Source organism: Cajanus cajan, chromosome 1 (assembly GCF_000230855.2).
Source record: "Cajanus cajan strain Asha chromosome 1, NIPB_CcT2T_4, whole genome shotgun sequence".
Lineage (NCBI taxonomy): Eukaryota > Viridiplantae > Streptophyta > Magnoliopsida > Fabales > Fabaceae > Cajanus > Cajanus cajan.
The window spans coordinates 81669859-81685390 of NC_138517.1; the positions used below are offsets into that span (position 1 = coordinate 81669859).

The window sequence follows — 15532 nt, forward strand, 5'->3', positions numbered from 1 at the left end:
GTCCTCAAGAGTAAGGTATCCACACCCATATATATGGCATGCTTCGTTCACCTTACTAGCCGATGTGGTGAACGAAGCATGCCATATATATGGGTAAGGTGAACGAAGCATGCCATATATATGGGTGTGGATACCTTACTCTTGAAGTCCCACATCGGCTAGTAAGGTGAACGAAGCATGCCATATATATGGGTGTGGATACCTTACTCTTGAGGACGCGTTTTGGGGTGGTGTTGGCCATTCCCGAGAACAAAACCGTGAGGCCGTGGGCCAAAGCGGACAATATCCTCATGCGGGTTGCTTGGGCTGTTACATTTGGTATCAGAGCCGGGACCCGGGCAGGTGTGCCAGCGAGGGCGCTGGGCTCCCCGAGGGGGGGTGGATTGTGAAGTCCCACATCGGCTAGTAAGGTGAACGAAGCATGCCATATATATGGGTGTGGATACCTTACTCTTGAGGACGCGTTTTGGGGTGGTGTTGGCCATTCCCGAGAACAAAACCGTGAGGCCGTGGGCCAAAGCGGACAATATCCTCATGCGGGTTGCTTGGGTTGTTACATTTGGTATCAGAGCCGGGACCCGGGCAGGTGTGCCAGCGAGGGCGCTGGGCTCCCCGAGGGGGGGTGGATTGTGAAGTCCCACATCGGCTAGTAAGGTGAACGAAGCATGCCATATATATGGGTGTGGATACCTTACTCTTGAGGACGCGTTTTGGGGTGGTGTTGGCCATTCCCGAGAACAAAACCGTGAGGCCGTGGGCCAAAGCGGACAATATCCTCATGCGGGTTGCTTGGCTTGTTACAATATTCATGTTTCATGGCCGAGCTGAGGAACTCGACAATAATGAGTTTGCTGCTTGGTCAGGCTAGTAAACCTTTGACCGGGTCAATAGATTGGTGAGGGACAAGTTGGCAACTCTGCTGGCCAGTACACTTGCCCCCCCAGCACCGAGTGATGTAAGAGCAAAGGGGCTTCTGAGGAGCTCCCAAATTTGATGTTTGAATGTTCTAATTCGATCTTGTTAAGTAGATGTGATTTTTAAGGGTCGAGCTCGACCTTGGCATATCAAGGTTCAAACTCGATCTTGGTTAATAAAATGTGATCTCAAGGTTCGGACTCGACCTTGGCATATCAAGGTTCGAACTCGACCTTGGTTGATAAAATGTGATCTCGAGGTTCGGACTCGACCTCGGCATAACAAGGTTCGAACTCGACCTTGGTTAAGAAAATGTGATCTCAAGGTTCGGACTCGACCTTGGCATATCAAGGTTCGAACTCGACCTTGGTTGATAAAATGTGATCTCGAGGTTCGGACTCGACCTCGACATAACAAGGTTCGAACTCGACCTTGGTTAAGAAAATGTGATCTCAAGGTTCGGACTCGACTTTGGCATATCAAGGTTCGAACTTGACCTTGGTTGATAAAATGTGATCTCGAGGTTCGGACTCGACCTCGACATAACAAGGTTCGAACTCGACCTTGGTTAAGAGAATGTGATCTCGAGGTTTGGATTCGATCTCGGATGAGAGTATTGAGGTTCGTATTCGACCTCAAACCAAAGTTGGATAAACTTTTAACGAGGTTCGAATTCGACCTCGGATGAGAGTATTGAGGTTCGTATTCGACCTCAAACTAAAGTTGGATGAACTTTTAACGAGGTTCGGATTCGACCTCGGATGAGAGTATTGAGGTTCGTATCCGACCTCAACTTCGAGTGAAACGATTGAACTAAGGTTCGAATTCGACCTTGGGTGAGAGTATCGAGGTTCGTATTCGACCTCAAACTGAAGTTGGATGAACTTTTAACGAGGTTCGGATTCGACCTCGGATGAGAGTATTGAGGTTCGTATCTGACCTCAACTTCGAGTGAAACGATTGAACTAAGGTTCGAATTCGACCTTAGGTGAAAGTATCGAGGTTCGTATTCGACCTCAACTTTGAGTGGAACGATTGAACTAAGGTTTGAATTCGACCTTGGGTGAGAGTTTCGAGGTTCGTATTCGACCTCAAACTGAAGTTGGATGAACTTTTAACGAGGTTTGGATTCGACCTCGTGAGATACTGAGGTGGAGCCCCAAGTTGCTGAGCAGGTCGCTCCAGCTACTGATGTGAGTGGTATGGCCTGTGGCTTTTTCTATTTGATGTCTGGTTTCTCTGTTTGGTCTTTGTCTAAACTTTAACGAGGTTCAGATTCGACCTCGGATTAGAGTATTGAGGTTCGTATTCGACCTCAAACTAATGTTAGATGAATTTTAACGAGGTTCGGATTCGACCTCGGATGAGAGTATTGAGGTTCATATTCGACCTCAAACTAAAGATGGCTGAACTTTAAACGAGGTTCGGATTCGACCTCGGATGAGAGTATTGAGGTTCGTATCCGACCTCAACTTCGAGTGAAACGATTGAACTAAGGTTCGAATTCGACCTTAGGTGAGAGTATCGAGGTTCGTATTCGACCTCAACTTTGAGTGAAACGATTCAACTAAGGTTCGAATTCGACCTTGGGTGAGAGTATCGAGGTTCGTATTCGACCTCAAACCGAGTAAAACGATTGAACTAAGGTTTGAATTCGACCTTAGGTGAAAGTATCGAGGTTCGTGTCCGACCTCAAATTCGAATGGAACGTTTGAACTAAGGTTCGAACTTGAACCTTGGTTAAGAAAATATAGTCTCAAGGTTCTGACTTGACCTTGGCATATCAAGGTTCGAACTCGACCTTGATTAAGAAAGTATAGTCTCAAGGTTCGGACTCGACCTTGGCGTAACACGGTTCGTGTTTGACCTTGGTTAAGAAAATATAGTCTCAAGGTTCGGACTCGACCTTGGCGTAATAAGGTTCGAACTCGACCTTGGAATTTTAACGAGGTTCATTCCCGACCTCGGGTAAGAATATTTAAGGTTCGTGCTCGACCTTATAATTTCAACGAGGTTCGGACTCGACCTCGGATAAGAGTATTTAAGGTTCGTGCTCGACCTTACAATTTCAACGAGGTTCGGACTTGACCTCGGATTATGGGTTAGACAGTTTGGCGAAGTGATGAGCGAAGCGGTTTGATTATGGTTCGAAGTCGATCTTGTGGGGATGTCGAAGTTCGCATTCGACCTCGAATTTGTGATAAACTGGCTAATGAAGGTTCGAATTCGACCTTTAAGTGAGAATGTTGAGGTTCGTACCCGACCTCAAATTGAGATGGACGAAGGTTCAGACTTGACCTTAGGTGAGAATATTGAGGTTCGTACTCGACCTCGGATTTATGTGTTTGAGGTTCGGATTCGACCTTTAAATGAAAATATTGAGGTTATGAAGGTTCGAATTCGACCTTTGAGTAAGAGTACCGGGGTTCGTGCTCGACCTCGGGTTTACGTGAATGATTTGATTAAGATTTGTATTCGACCTTTAAGGACAGTACCGGGGTTCGTGCTCGACCTCGGGTTTACATGAATGATTTGATTAAGATTCGTATTCGACCTTTAACGAGAGTACCGGGGTTCGTACCCGACCTCGGGGTTTATGTGAATGATTTGATTAAGGTTCGAATTCGACCTTTGAGTAAGAGTACCTGGGTTCGTGCTCGACCTCGGGTTTACGTGAATGATTTGATTAAGATTCGTATTCGACCTTTAACGAGAGTACCGGGGTTCGTACCCGACCTCGGCGTTTATGTGAATGATTTGATTAAGATTCATATTCGACCTTTAAGGACAGTACCAGGGTTCGTGCTCGACCTTGGGTTTACGCGTTTAAGGTTCGTACTCGACCTCAGAATTTTAACGAGGTTCGTTTTCGACCTCAGGTAGGAATGTTTAAGGTTCGTACTCGACCTAAGAATTTTAACGAGGTTTGTTTTCGACCTCGGGTAAGAATGTTTAAGGTTCGTACTCGACCTCAGAATTTTAACGAGGTTTGTTCTTGACCTCGGGTAAGAATGTTTAAGGTTCGTACTCGACCTCAGAATTTTAACGAGGTTCGTTCTCGACCTCGGGTAAGAATGTTTAAGGTTCGTACTCGACCTCAGAATTTTAACGAGGTTCGTTCTCGACCTCGGGTAAGAATGTTTAAGGTTCGTACTCGACCTCAGAATTCTAACGAGGTTCGTTCTCGACCTCGGGTAAGAATGTTTAAGGTTTGAACTCGACCTTGGAGTTTTAACGAGGTTCGTTCTCGACCTCGGGTAAGAATGTTTAAGGTTCGTACTCGACCTCAGAATTTTAGCGAGGTTCGTTCTCAACCTCGGGTAAGAATGTTTAAGGTTCGTACTCGACCTCAGAATTTTAACGAGGTTCGTTCTCGACCTCGGGTAAGAATGTTTAAGGTTCGTACTCGACCTCAGAATTTTAACGAGGTTCGTTCTCGACCTCGGGTAAGAATGTTTAAGGTTCGTACTCGACTTCAGAATTCTAACGAGGTTCGTTCTCGACCTCGGATAGGAATGTTTAAGGTTCGTACTCGACCTCAGAATTTTAAATGTTTAAATGTTTGTGGCCTGACCTTGGTCTTGCTTTCCTTGTGGTTTTCCGCGATCCTGGTCACGGAAGGCGGAGTGTTCTCCCATCTGGATGTATCCAGCAGCACGGGCGCGTAGCTCGTTCATGTCGCGAGGAGCTTCGCGACATAGGCTGTCGACAAACGGTCCGGGCTTGAGTGCCATGAGCATGGCGTGTAGGGCGACCTCGGGATTCAAATTTTGAATTTTCACCGAGATGCTGACAAAGCGTTGCATGAACGTCCGTAGTGGTTCGTCATCGCTCTGTCTGAGGCTGGCCAGAGCAGCTGACGTTATGTGATGAGGCTGACTTGTCGCATACTGCGCTGTGAACCGTCTGACCAGGGTGCCGAAGCTGTCAATTGACTCGGCGGGTAGCTGGGTATACCAGTTGAGTGCAGCCCCCTTTAGCGAGGTTGGGAAAACCGTGCACAGTATAGCATCCTCATTAGTATAGAGGTTTACCTGGGTGGTGTATAGATTGATATGCTCGTCCGAGTCGGTTGTGCCGTCGTAGCGGTCGAGGTGGAAAGGCTTCCGCCCAAAGGGGAGAGGTGTCTCCATGATACCGTCCACGAAAGGATGGCGGCGGAAGGTCGTCTGATTCCCCGTGCCGTGGGCAGGGGCGTTGCTGACGTCGTGCGTCGACCCGTTCGTCGGCGCGTGAGACCGATGTGTGGGAGGCTTGGGAGTCGGTGCCCTAGCCGGTGTTGGCGGTTGTGAAACCGAGTGCTTTTCGTCCTTATTCAGGTTACTCTGCGGAGGGGGTTGATCTGAGGGACGCCGAGGGAGTTGGGTGTGAATGCGCTCGTTCTCGGCGCGTAGTGTCGCTAGGTCGGCTTCATTAGCGGTGCGCGTTGCTGCTAGATCAGTTTCGTGCTTGGCACGCATGCTTTGTAGGTCGGTGGCGTGTTGTTTCCGCATCTGTTCGACCTGGTCGATCAGCCTCCTCAATGTTGCTGCATCACTATCCATGGTAGTTGAGCGATCTAGGTCGTCTGTTGCGCGTCTGTTATGACTTCTAGTGAAAACCATAAGGATGACCGATAAGAGCTGGTCTTGATCGGCCCCATGGTGGGCGCCAAATGTTCTTACCGGAAATCTGCTGTAGAGCTGATCCGCCGGGTAAGATCGGCGAGTCTCCTTCACTGGTACGCTGGTGCTCCAAGATGGGGGTGGTACCTGCAAAAGAGACTCCGATGCTAAAGTTAGTGTTTGTGGGAGTATGAGTCTCGTATAAATAATGCACATACTTTTGTGTGAATTAGGGTTGTCTTGGGTCTTGGGCATGAGATAAGACATGATATGATAAGATATCATATGATATGATATGATATGATATGATATAATTGGAGGGCGGTTCTGATCTGGGACGAGATCCCCGGATTCGGGAAAGATCTGCCCAAATACCGGGCCCCAAATACCGGGCTGACGTCGCTCAGCGTGTGCCCGGGGTGGCTTTATATCGCTAATCCGGGCTCGAAGCCCGGGTACGAAGTACGGTCAGTACACATGCTAATTGATATTTTAGTTATTTATACATATTTATTTATTTTACAACCTTGCATGTAAAAACAGTACACCCATAAATAAACTCTTGTTGCTTGAAAAATAACAAAGATAAAAAAATTTCCATATAATTATTTAGGCATTGTTACCACCGCAAGTTAATATAATTAGAATCACTGTATTTGTATTTAAAATATTGTCTGTTTTAGCGTTAACGAAGTTATTACGATTTTTTCTTGAAAAGAAAGTTGAATGTTTATAAACTATTTGTGTCCTTAATTCTTAAGTGATGTATAACTTTTAAACATATCCAAATCAAAATGAAATTTCATTTTATTAAATAATTAGAGAAGGTATTATTTTTAATTTTATAAAAAAAATTAAAGAAAAGTTCAAGTAAAAGCTATATAAATATAAGTGGGCACGTGTGTTAGAGTAAATTTTGTGTATACTCAATCGTGAGAATAACTAAGGATATGTTTAAAAATTAGTTGAATTCAACTAATGTTGAAAAAAACCATATTTATATGCTTTTACTTCTTTTTTTTAATCAAAATACATATTTTCTTATTAAGTGTGATTTTAAACTAATATTTAAAATATACCGATTATTAACAAATAATTTCCTTCCGAGTGTGTTTAGCTAGGAATTTCAATAGGGTAATTTATTTATTAAAAAAAATTTAAATTTTTTGAGGTGAAATACTTTGTTCGGATAGAGAATTTACAAAAAAAAAATTGAAATCCAAGTATTTGTGAAATTCCTTAAAATAGTAGAATTTCAAATTCACCCAAAAAAATAAGAATTTAAAATTTATCATATTTATTTTTCTTATTTCACTTATATATTTTTATCTTATCTCATATTTCTTCATTCTTTTAATTATTAAATATTTAAAAATATTTTAAAAATTATTAAATATTATCTAATATTAATTTTTAAAATTATTAAATATTTTAAAATTGATTAATATTTATTTTTATCAAATTTAATTTAAAAATCTCAAATGAATATATTTTTAAAATAAATTTTATCATGACGGAATCAAATTATCATATCTAAACTAAAAATTTACAATTTTAAGGATTTGAAATTAACTTATCCAAACAAAATATTTTTAAAATGATAGAAATTGAAATCAAAGTAATTCAAATATAAAAAAAAATTTAAATTCTGTAAATTAATAAAATCTGTCGTCCAATTACATCATAAATGATTTGTCAAGATCCTTCTAATGGGTTGTTAGTCCACTTTAATCGTGTTGTTGAGGCCACTAAATTACACTACACCTATAGGAAATGCGGTAAAGGGCGTGCTGTATACCCATGAAAATTTAGACAAAAAGCAGTAAACAAAGCAATAAAAGAAGGAAAACAAAATTGTATAATGTAAATTTAAAATTAGAAAGGTTGGTTTTTATTCGTGGAGGATTCCTTTTTTTTAAGCCGTTAAAATGAGTCAAAATTTGTAAGTTAATCCAACTCATTAGAGATTTAAGTCAAATTAAACTAGAAAAATTTGATCCATTTTAATTATAAAAAAAATTGTCTAACTTACATAAAACTTGACTCACCATGGACTAACTAATATCCTAATTTACTTTTTATTTTATTTTATTTATTTATTTTGGTTCATAAATATTAGTTTATATGATTATACACATACTAGATATGAATTACGAAAATTGATATTAATTTTATATTAATTATTAATATTTTATGTAATTATTTTGATAATATTCAATATTATAAGTTGATTAAGGTTTTTTTGAATTAAATAAATTGATTTAGTGTTTTTTGAATTAAATAAGTTGATTAAGGTTTTTTTTTAATTAAATAAGTTGAATAAGTTTTTATCTAATTATCCCTATAATAAAGACTATGAAAAGATATTTGTCTAAAATGATTAAAAAAAGAGGATTTTATTTTATATGTGAACTTTTTCTTTATCGATCAATAAAAATTCAAAGAAGATATGAAATCTAAATAGTTTGTTTAAAAATTAATAAAATTACCATATATGAGAATATTTAATTAGATGATAGTGTAAAAACTCTTTGTATTGATTATGTATAATCTATTTTTTCTACTATAAAAATTATTAAAGAAAATATAACATTTATATAAAAAATAAAAGGAGATGAGTAACACTTAAATACCATTATATTTACCAATCTTAAATAAATAAATAAATTATCAAATATTAAAGTACATATTATATATTAATTTTTTAAATTAAAAAAAATAAGAAGGGACAAGGCCTAACGTAAACATAAATCCGTCCCTACAAACAGGCATATTCGCGCTCCACGTGATGCGCGAGATCAATTTTCCCTTTTATTTAACTTTCTCATATTTATTATATTATTTTAATATATAAGTACTATGTGTTTATTTGAATTTTTTTCTGAAATAATATTTTTTTAAAAAAAAATTACAAGAATGATCACTGTACAGGATTATTTACCAAGATAGAACCATTTACTGTTCAAGCTCAGAATTCGGTTCCCCGGGAACCGAATTCTGAGCATCAAAATGTAATTTTTTTTGTTTTTTCAACTCAGAATTCGGTTCCCGGGGAACCGAATTCTGAGTTGGTTTTAAATTTTTTTTTTTTTTTTCGTGTATGGGGCAAATGTGGGCTGATCTGGGAAGCGGCACGGCCCCAGAACGGGTCGTTCTGCTTAAAGAAACAGAGTGCAAATTCTTTAAGCAGAACGGGCCGTTCTGCTTTTGGAACGGGCCGTTCTGCTTTTGGAACGGGCCGTTTCACATTCAGAATTTGCACTCTGTTTTTTTAAGCAGAACGGCCCGTTCTGCTTTTGGAACGGGCCGTTCCGCTTCCCAGATCAGCCCACATTTGCCCCATACACGAAAAAAAAAAAAATTTAAAACCAACTCAGAATTCGGTTCCCCGGGAACCGAATTCTGAGCTTGAACAGTAAATGGTTCTATCTTGGTAAATAATCCTGCACAGTAATCATTCTTGTAATTTTTAAAAAAAAAAATATTATTCCAGTAAAAAATTCGTGTTTATTTTGGAGAGGATTTCTTTTTCTTTTTCAATTTGGACACAACTAAGACGACATATTTAAGACATCTTGTATGAAGTTCACTCTATACACGTGTTTGGTAAAGAAAATAAAATATATAAGCTTTTAAAATTAGTTGAGGTTCCTATAATAAAAGTCTTGATTATAAAAATGCAATGTTTTTTTTATCACTACACCGGTATTCGTTCAAATACATGTTCACATATATGTGTATGTTTAAAAACTTACTTCAAATATTATATTTTTAATAATTTTTATATAATATAAATTTAATTAATCTATATATAATTTCATATGAATCAAAATTATTTATTTATTTATTAATTTATTTTATTTTAACATATAACATAATATTTAAAATATGTGTAAATATCTATTTTTAGATAACATATTTAGAAAAATTTAAATTATTGTAAAATTTAATACACATAATCTTAAGTATAATATCACATAATTCAACAGCTTGATCAGTTAAATTCGCATTATACAAAAAATTATTGAAATTGTAATATTTGGTATAATTTTTTAAATATGCACCTAGTGTCAAATGAATAAAATGACACCTTAGATAAATTTTTATTAAATACAAGTTTACTAATCCAAATGTTAAATTTGATGATATTAATGATTAGATCAAATATATAAATTGTATTTTAATAATAAAATTATTTGATAATTCATTATATTACTTTATTTTAAAAAATATAATAATATTTAAAATATATGTAAATATTTAATTTTAGATAAAATATCTAAAAGAGTCCAATCATTTAAATTTTGATATGATTATAATATCATCAAATATAATGGTTGGATCGATATTCTACACAATTATTGAAAGTGTCACTTTACTAATTTGACATCATGGTATCAATGAATCTTGACTCATATATATATATATATATATATATGTGTGTGTGTGTGTGTGAGAGAGAGAGAGAGAGAGAGAGAGAGTAAGAAAGAGGGAGAAAATATTATTATTGACAATTAACCTCCTATATATTAAATAAAAAATATTATTTTGTGCGATAATATTTTTAAAAGTTTTTCTTTAATGAGGGTGTTTGTAGAGATTCTTTTAATTTTTTGTTTAATTCGATTTTTATTTATCATATTTTTATAAATTAAATATTAATATTTTCAAATAAATGATCAATAAATAAATAAGTTTTTTTAATATAAATTATTTATCATAAATCTACAATATAATTTATATGTTTAAAAGTATCTATCTATATAAAATTTAAATGAAATTTATATATTCAAACATTATATATATATATATATATATATATATATATATATATATATATATATATATATATATATATATATAAGAGAAGGGATACACTTACTTCAAGAGTAAGTCTACGTATACTTACTCCCCTCAATAAATCATGTTCTACATCAAATTTCAAGAATCCAGTCGTTGAATTAAGGTTCTTAATGCAAAGATAAAGTTTGCAAAGTTTTAAAATTTTAAAAATTATTTGATATTTTTTTATATACATTCAAATCAATGTATAAAATATTTTATTAATTTTTTAAATATATACAAGTTTGATCTATACATTAAGAACTTTTAATTTAATGATTGGATTGTTAAAATCTGATATAGAATATGTGTTATTGAGTAAAGTAAATTTAGATATAATTACTCTTAAAATAAATATAAATCTCTCATATATATATAATTTTAAATAATTATAGATAATAAGGTTGTTAACTATTATAATAATTATTTTATAAGTCATACCAATAATAACTTTTTATTCATCGACTGTGAAGAATTGTTTACATCGATAGTGTATCACTATTTTTTTCTCTCTTTCTCTATACATACATACATACATACATATATATATATATATATATATATATATATATATATATATATATATATAAAGCGACTCAAGTAAGAACACTTGTTAACATGAGAACATAAGAACAACTAATAATAATCCATAAATGAAAATAAATGGCTTAAATTAAAAAAAAATGTTACTATATACCATTGTTATCATAGTTTTCTCTATTATTGTTGTTCTCATTTTTGTTATTAGAACTATCACCATCACCATCTCCACCGCACCTCTGCTACATCACCACCTCCAATGTTGTCGTTGTTGTCACCACCACCACCATTAGTGGCGACAATGGTGGCAATGACAATGGTTATGGTACCATTGGTGATGAAAGTGGTGACAACAGTAACGTGGTAGTGACAGTGGTAGTAACAACGATGGTGGTGGCAACGTTGGTAGCAATAATGGTAGGGGTGGTAACAACAACGACAATGATGTGGCAAAGGTGTGATGGAGGTGGTAGTGGTAACAGAGACAAACCTAGGTGGAACATATAATGGGGGCACTTGCCCCCACCACCATTTTAAAATTTTACATAATATACATACTTTTTTATCCAGAAAAAAATAGTATATTTTAAAAAAAAAATTATACTCTAATAAAATAAAATTATATATATTTAAATTATTGTATATATAAAATTTAAGTTTGGAGAAGATGTCTATTTATTTGATATTTTTTAAACTTTTGAAGGAGATTAATTTTTATGTGATGAATAATACTCTTTAATAACGAACCAATTTTTTAAATTTGTTTAATTAATATATATATATATATATATATATATATATATATGTATGTATATATATTAATGCTCATATATATAATATAATACATTTAAAAAAATCAATTTTTGATAAAATAAAATTTATAACATGCATATTTACTTTTGGTGCTTTCTATTTATTGTACATATTGATTAAAAAAAATCAAAATAGTAAAATTCGTAAGATTTATATTTTATTTAGGATTTTTATTATAAAATATATTTTTAAATAAATTATCATTTAAAAGTTTATATTAGATATTAAAAACATGTTTATATCACAAATAAATTAAATTTGGTTTTTATAAAATTTAACATATTTTTTTTAATGTTTTTATTAGTGTTAAATTATTATAAAATATGTATTTGGAATTGTAGTTCTAATCAAACATTAAAAAAAATGTCTATGACAAATAAATAAATCATACTTAGGACATGTATTTTCAGTGAAAATTAGATTCAGACCTACTAAATTATAAATAATCTAGTCTAGCCTGATTCTAGTCGTAACGGTAGATATAAAAACTTGTAGAATATAATTATAATATATATTTATACTTTTAAAAGTGATATGTAAATTTTTTAATACTACAAATATATGAATAAATATTATCTTCACTATCTAAAGTTTCTAGATCCGTCGTTGGTAGTAATAGCTTCAATGACGAGAATGAAGATAACAACGATAAAGAAAAATATGATGACGATGATACATAATAATATTTTTTAACTTAAACCATTTATTTTAATCTAAGAGTTATTATTAGTTATTTTCATGTTATTATATTAACAAGTGTTTTTATTTGAGTCGTGGCTATATATATAATTTATTTTTTAAATATTAAATAATTTTAAAATTTTAACTTTTACTCTATTTTATTAATTATTTTACTAGTATAAATTATATATTAATTTTATTGATGATTAATCTTTATATAAGAACCTAGTTAATCATCTTTACTTTATTTGTTTTAACTGACAAATTTTAATTCTTTTCTTTCTTTTATCTTTTACAACACCGTTTCCTTTCATAAGAAATAAGTTATATCGTAAGATGCACTTGAACTTATTTTTATAAAAAGAAGTAGAGGTAACATTTCCTTTTAACACAACAAGACATATAGTGTGTGCTACTAGGAAGTCAGGATTAAAATATAAACATGTCTAGTGGACTTAAAATATAACTAAATCTTAATTAAATTTTTTTTAAATGATAGTATAAAATATTTTCATTTAATTAAGATTTATTTTTAATGACTTTCTTTATTCTAGATATCATATTTCAAAAGTAGAATTTAAAAAAAAAATTAAAGAGATTAATAAGATTGAATTATGTTAATTAAATTTCTTAATTAGTGTAACTCTTTTTTCTTATATTTCATTAAAAATTACAAAACAGTAATGTAAATAGGTAGGTTGCTTAAACGGTGGACAAAAGTTCAGTTTATAATTATGTATATAAAGGAAACTTCATTGAAAGAGGAAAAGAAAACTCATTTTAAAAATTCTTTACTATCCAAGAGAACTAATTTTTGACTAACATGGAGATATATACGAGTGAAAAAACAAAAAAGCAACGTAATTAAGTAAGAGCATGACTAAATTTTTGACTAACACGCATAATCGCCGGCCCCGCGAACTTACCTTTCGAAGTACGTCGACATCATGGTTACCCCGAGCCTGTAAGAGCATGACTCATAAAAAGAGCCTGAGGAGAAAGTGAAGCGAAACCAAAAGGTGTCCTAGACTCCATTTTTATAATAAGAAAAGTAAAGCCCTCCGGTTGGGCCACGAGTTCCACAATAAATTAAAACACAGTGGCACAAGAGCATATATATAGTATATAGCATTAATTGTGGTAGAGATCGAGGGAGCGAGGAACTAAGATCGATGGAGGAAGAGATAAAAAACTTGATGATGGTGTGGTCCATGGCCGCAGCAACAATGTGTTACTCCCACACAATCGGAAAAGTGATCCTCCAAGGTCCACCAAGACTCATAGCCCTAATCCCCGCCATAGTCACCCTCCTTCTCCTCCCTCTCAGGCTCATATCCATTCACCTCGGAGGCCCATCTTCCTTCTTCCTCGCATGGCTTTCAACCTTCAAGCTCCTCCTCTTCGCCTTCGGAAAGGGTCCCTTATCCTCGAACCCTCCCCTCTCTCTCCCCCACTTCGTCCCCATCGCACTCCTCCCCATCAAACCCCAAACCCAAACCCAACAGCCATTGCAAGAACCAACCTTCAACCACGCCCTCCTCATACTGGCCATCTTCATCCCTTTCTACGCCACAAAATACCACCTCCACCCCACCTTCACACTCTTCCTCTACGCCCTCCACATGTACATCGGCCTCGAGTTCATCTTCGCACTCATCTCCACCGCCTCACGCAAACTCCTCGGGGTCCACCTGGAGCCGCACTTCAACCACCCCTACCGAAGCACCTCCCTCCAAGACTTCTGGGGAAACCGCTGGAACATCATGGTCAACCGTCTCCTACACCCCACCGTATACCGCCCCGTCGCCACCCTCTCCGCACGCCTCGTGGGCCGCAAGTGGGCCCCACTCCCCGCCATCCTGGCCACCTTCGCGGTCTCCGCCGTCATGCACGAGCTGGTTTTTTACTACATCAAGAGGGAGAAGCGCACGTGGGAGGCGTGGGAACCCTCCTGGGACGCGGCGTCTTTCTTCCTCATTCATGGCGCCGGCGTGGCTCTCGAGGTTGCTCTCAAGAATGCTCTCCGTGGGTGGCACGTGCCGAGGCTGCTGTCCTGCCTTCTCACGCTCGCCTTTGTGCTCTACACCGGACTCTGCCTGTTCGTGCCGGCGCTTGTAAGGTGTCGCGTTTATCAAAAGGCAACAAGAGAGTTGACCGCGTTGACCCACTTTGCCGAGGGTTTTGCTAACGTCACCACCACATGCTCATCACTCATCACTCATCAATTCATGCAATTATTATAGGAAAACAATAAATAAACACTTTTATCGATTCACTTTTACTATCTCTCCATTCAGATCCGAATATTTTCCTCTGCCTCCTTCATGCCATTGTTTTTTTTGTCTCCGTTTCATGCCAAGTTTGACTGTAGCGACATGAGATCTAGATTCACCACCCCATGTATCAACCATGGACAATAATTTAAGTTTTAATATTTATTGTTGATTCCGTCAAGAAAACAAAAATAATTGTTCATTTAGAAAAATAGTCGGACTGCGTTGATTAGTCATTATATTTTGTTGGTTTCGTTCCTCTCTTTTTCATTTGTTTCAATTAATTTGTTTTCCTTTTTTTTCTCTCTTCTTATTTCTATACAAACAAAGTCCGTGCTGATTTAGCTTATACACCGCTTAAAGAATAAAGAGATAGATATGTAAAATAAAAAAAATGGGTTATATTGATATATATTAATATTTTAAATAAATGTTTTAGGAAAATAATCTAAAAGAAAACAAGCAAAATGTCGTCAAAATTACAATGAATTCATCTAAAATGTGAAACTCGTGCAAAGGGTTAAAATTGAGTACATACATGAGTTAAATGTTGAATTGTTAAGCGAGCAAATAAATGAAATAAAGATAAATAGTTGATTGGATTCATCAAATAAGTAATGAACGGATCAAAATTTTGTCACCTTTGGCTCTCCTCTTATTCATTCTTCTCCCAATTAAATTTGGAACGTCTATTAAACATTTCATGTTATTTTTCAGTTAACTTAAACAGATCTTTAACGACGTTTGTGTAATATTCTCCCATTACGTCTTTCATTTGACGTTGGGTGTGGCCCTCCAATTGGTCGATTTAATACCTAAAAAATAATGTTTCCTAAAATCCCATGCTTCTGGATATGCTTAGAA

At 35.3% G+C, this 15532-nt stretch overlaps 1 protein-coding gene across 1 annotated transcript; it reads left to right on the plus strand.

Moving 5' to 3' along the window:
• Positions 1-13396: 13396 nt before the first annotated feature.
• Positions 13397-14974, plus strand: LOC109804334 (acyl-CoA--sterol O-acyltransferase 1). Its single transcript, XM_020366152.3, has one exon. It carries the CDS (start codon positions 13568-13570, stop codon positions 14636-14638), a length of 1071 nt encoding a protein of 356 aa, XP_020221741.2. The 5' UTR covers positions 13397-13567; the 3' UTR covers positions 14639-14974.
• Positions 14975-15532: the final 558 nt, after the last annotated feature.

What these genes read in the sequence shown, in the direction of transcription:
- LOC109804334 (XM_020366152.3), top strand. Translation starts at nt 13,568, where the DNA reads ATGGAGGAAGAGATAAAAAACTTGATGATGGTGTGGTCCATGGCCGCA.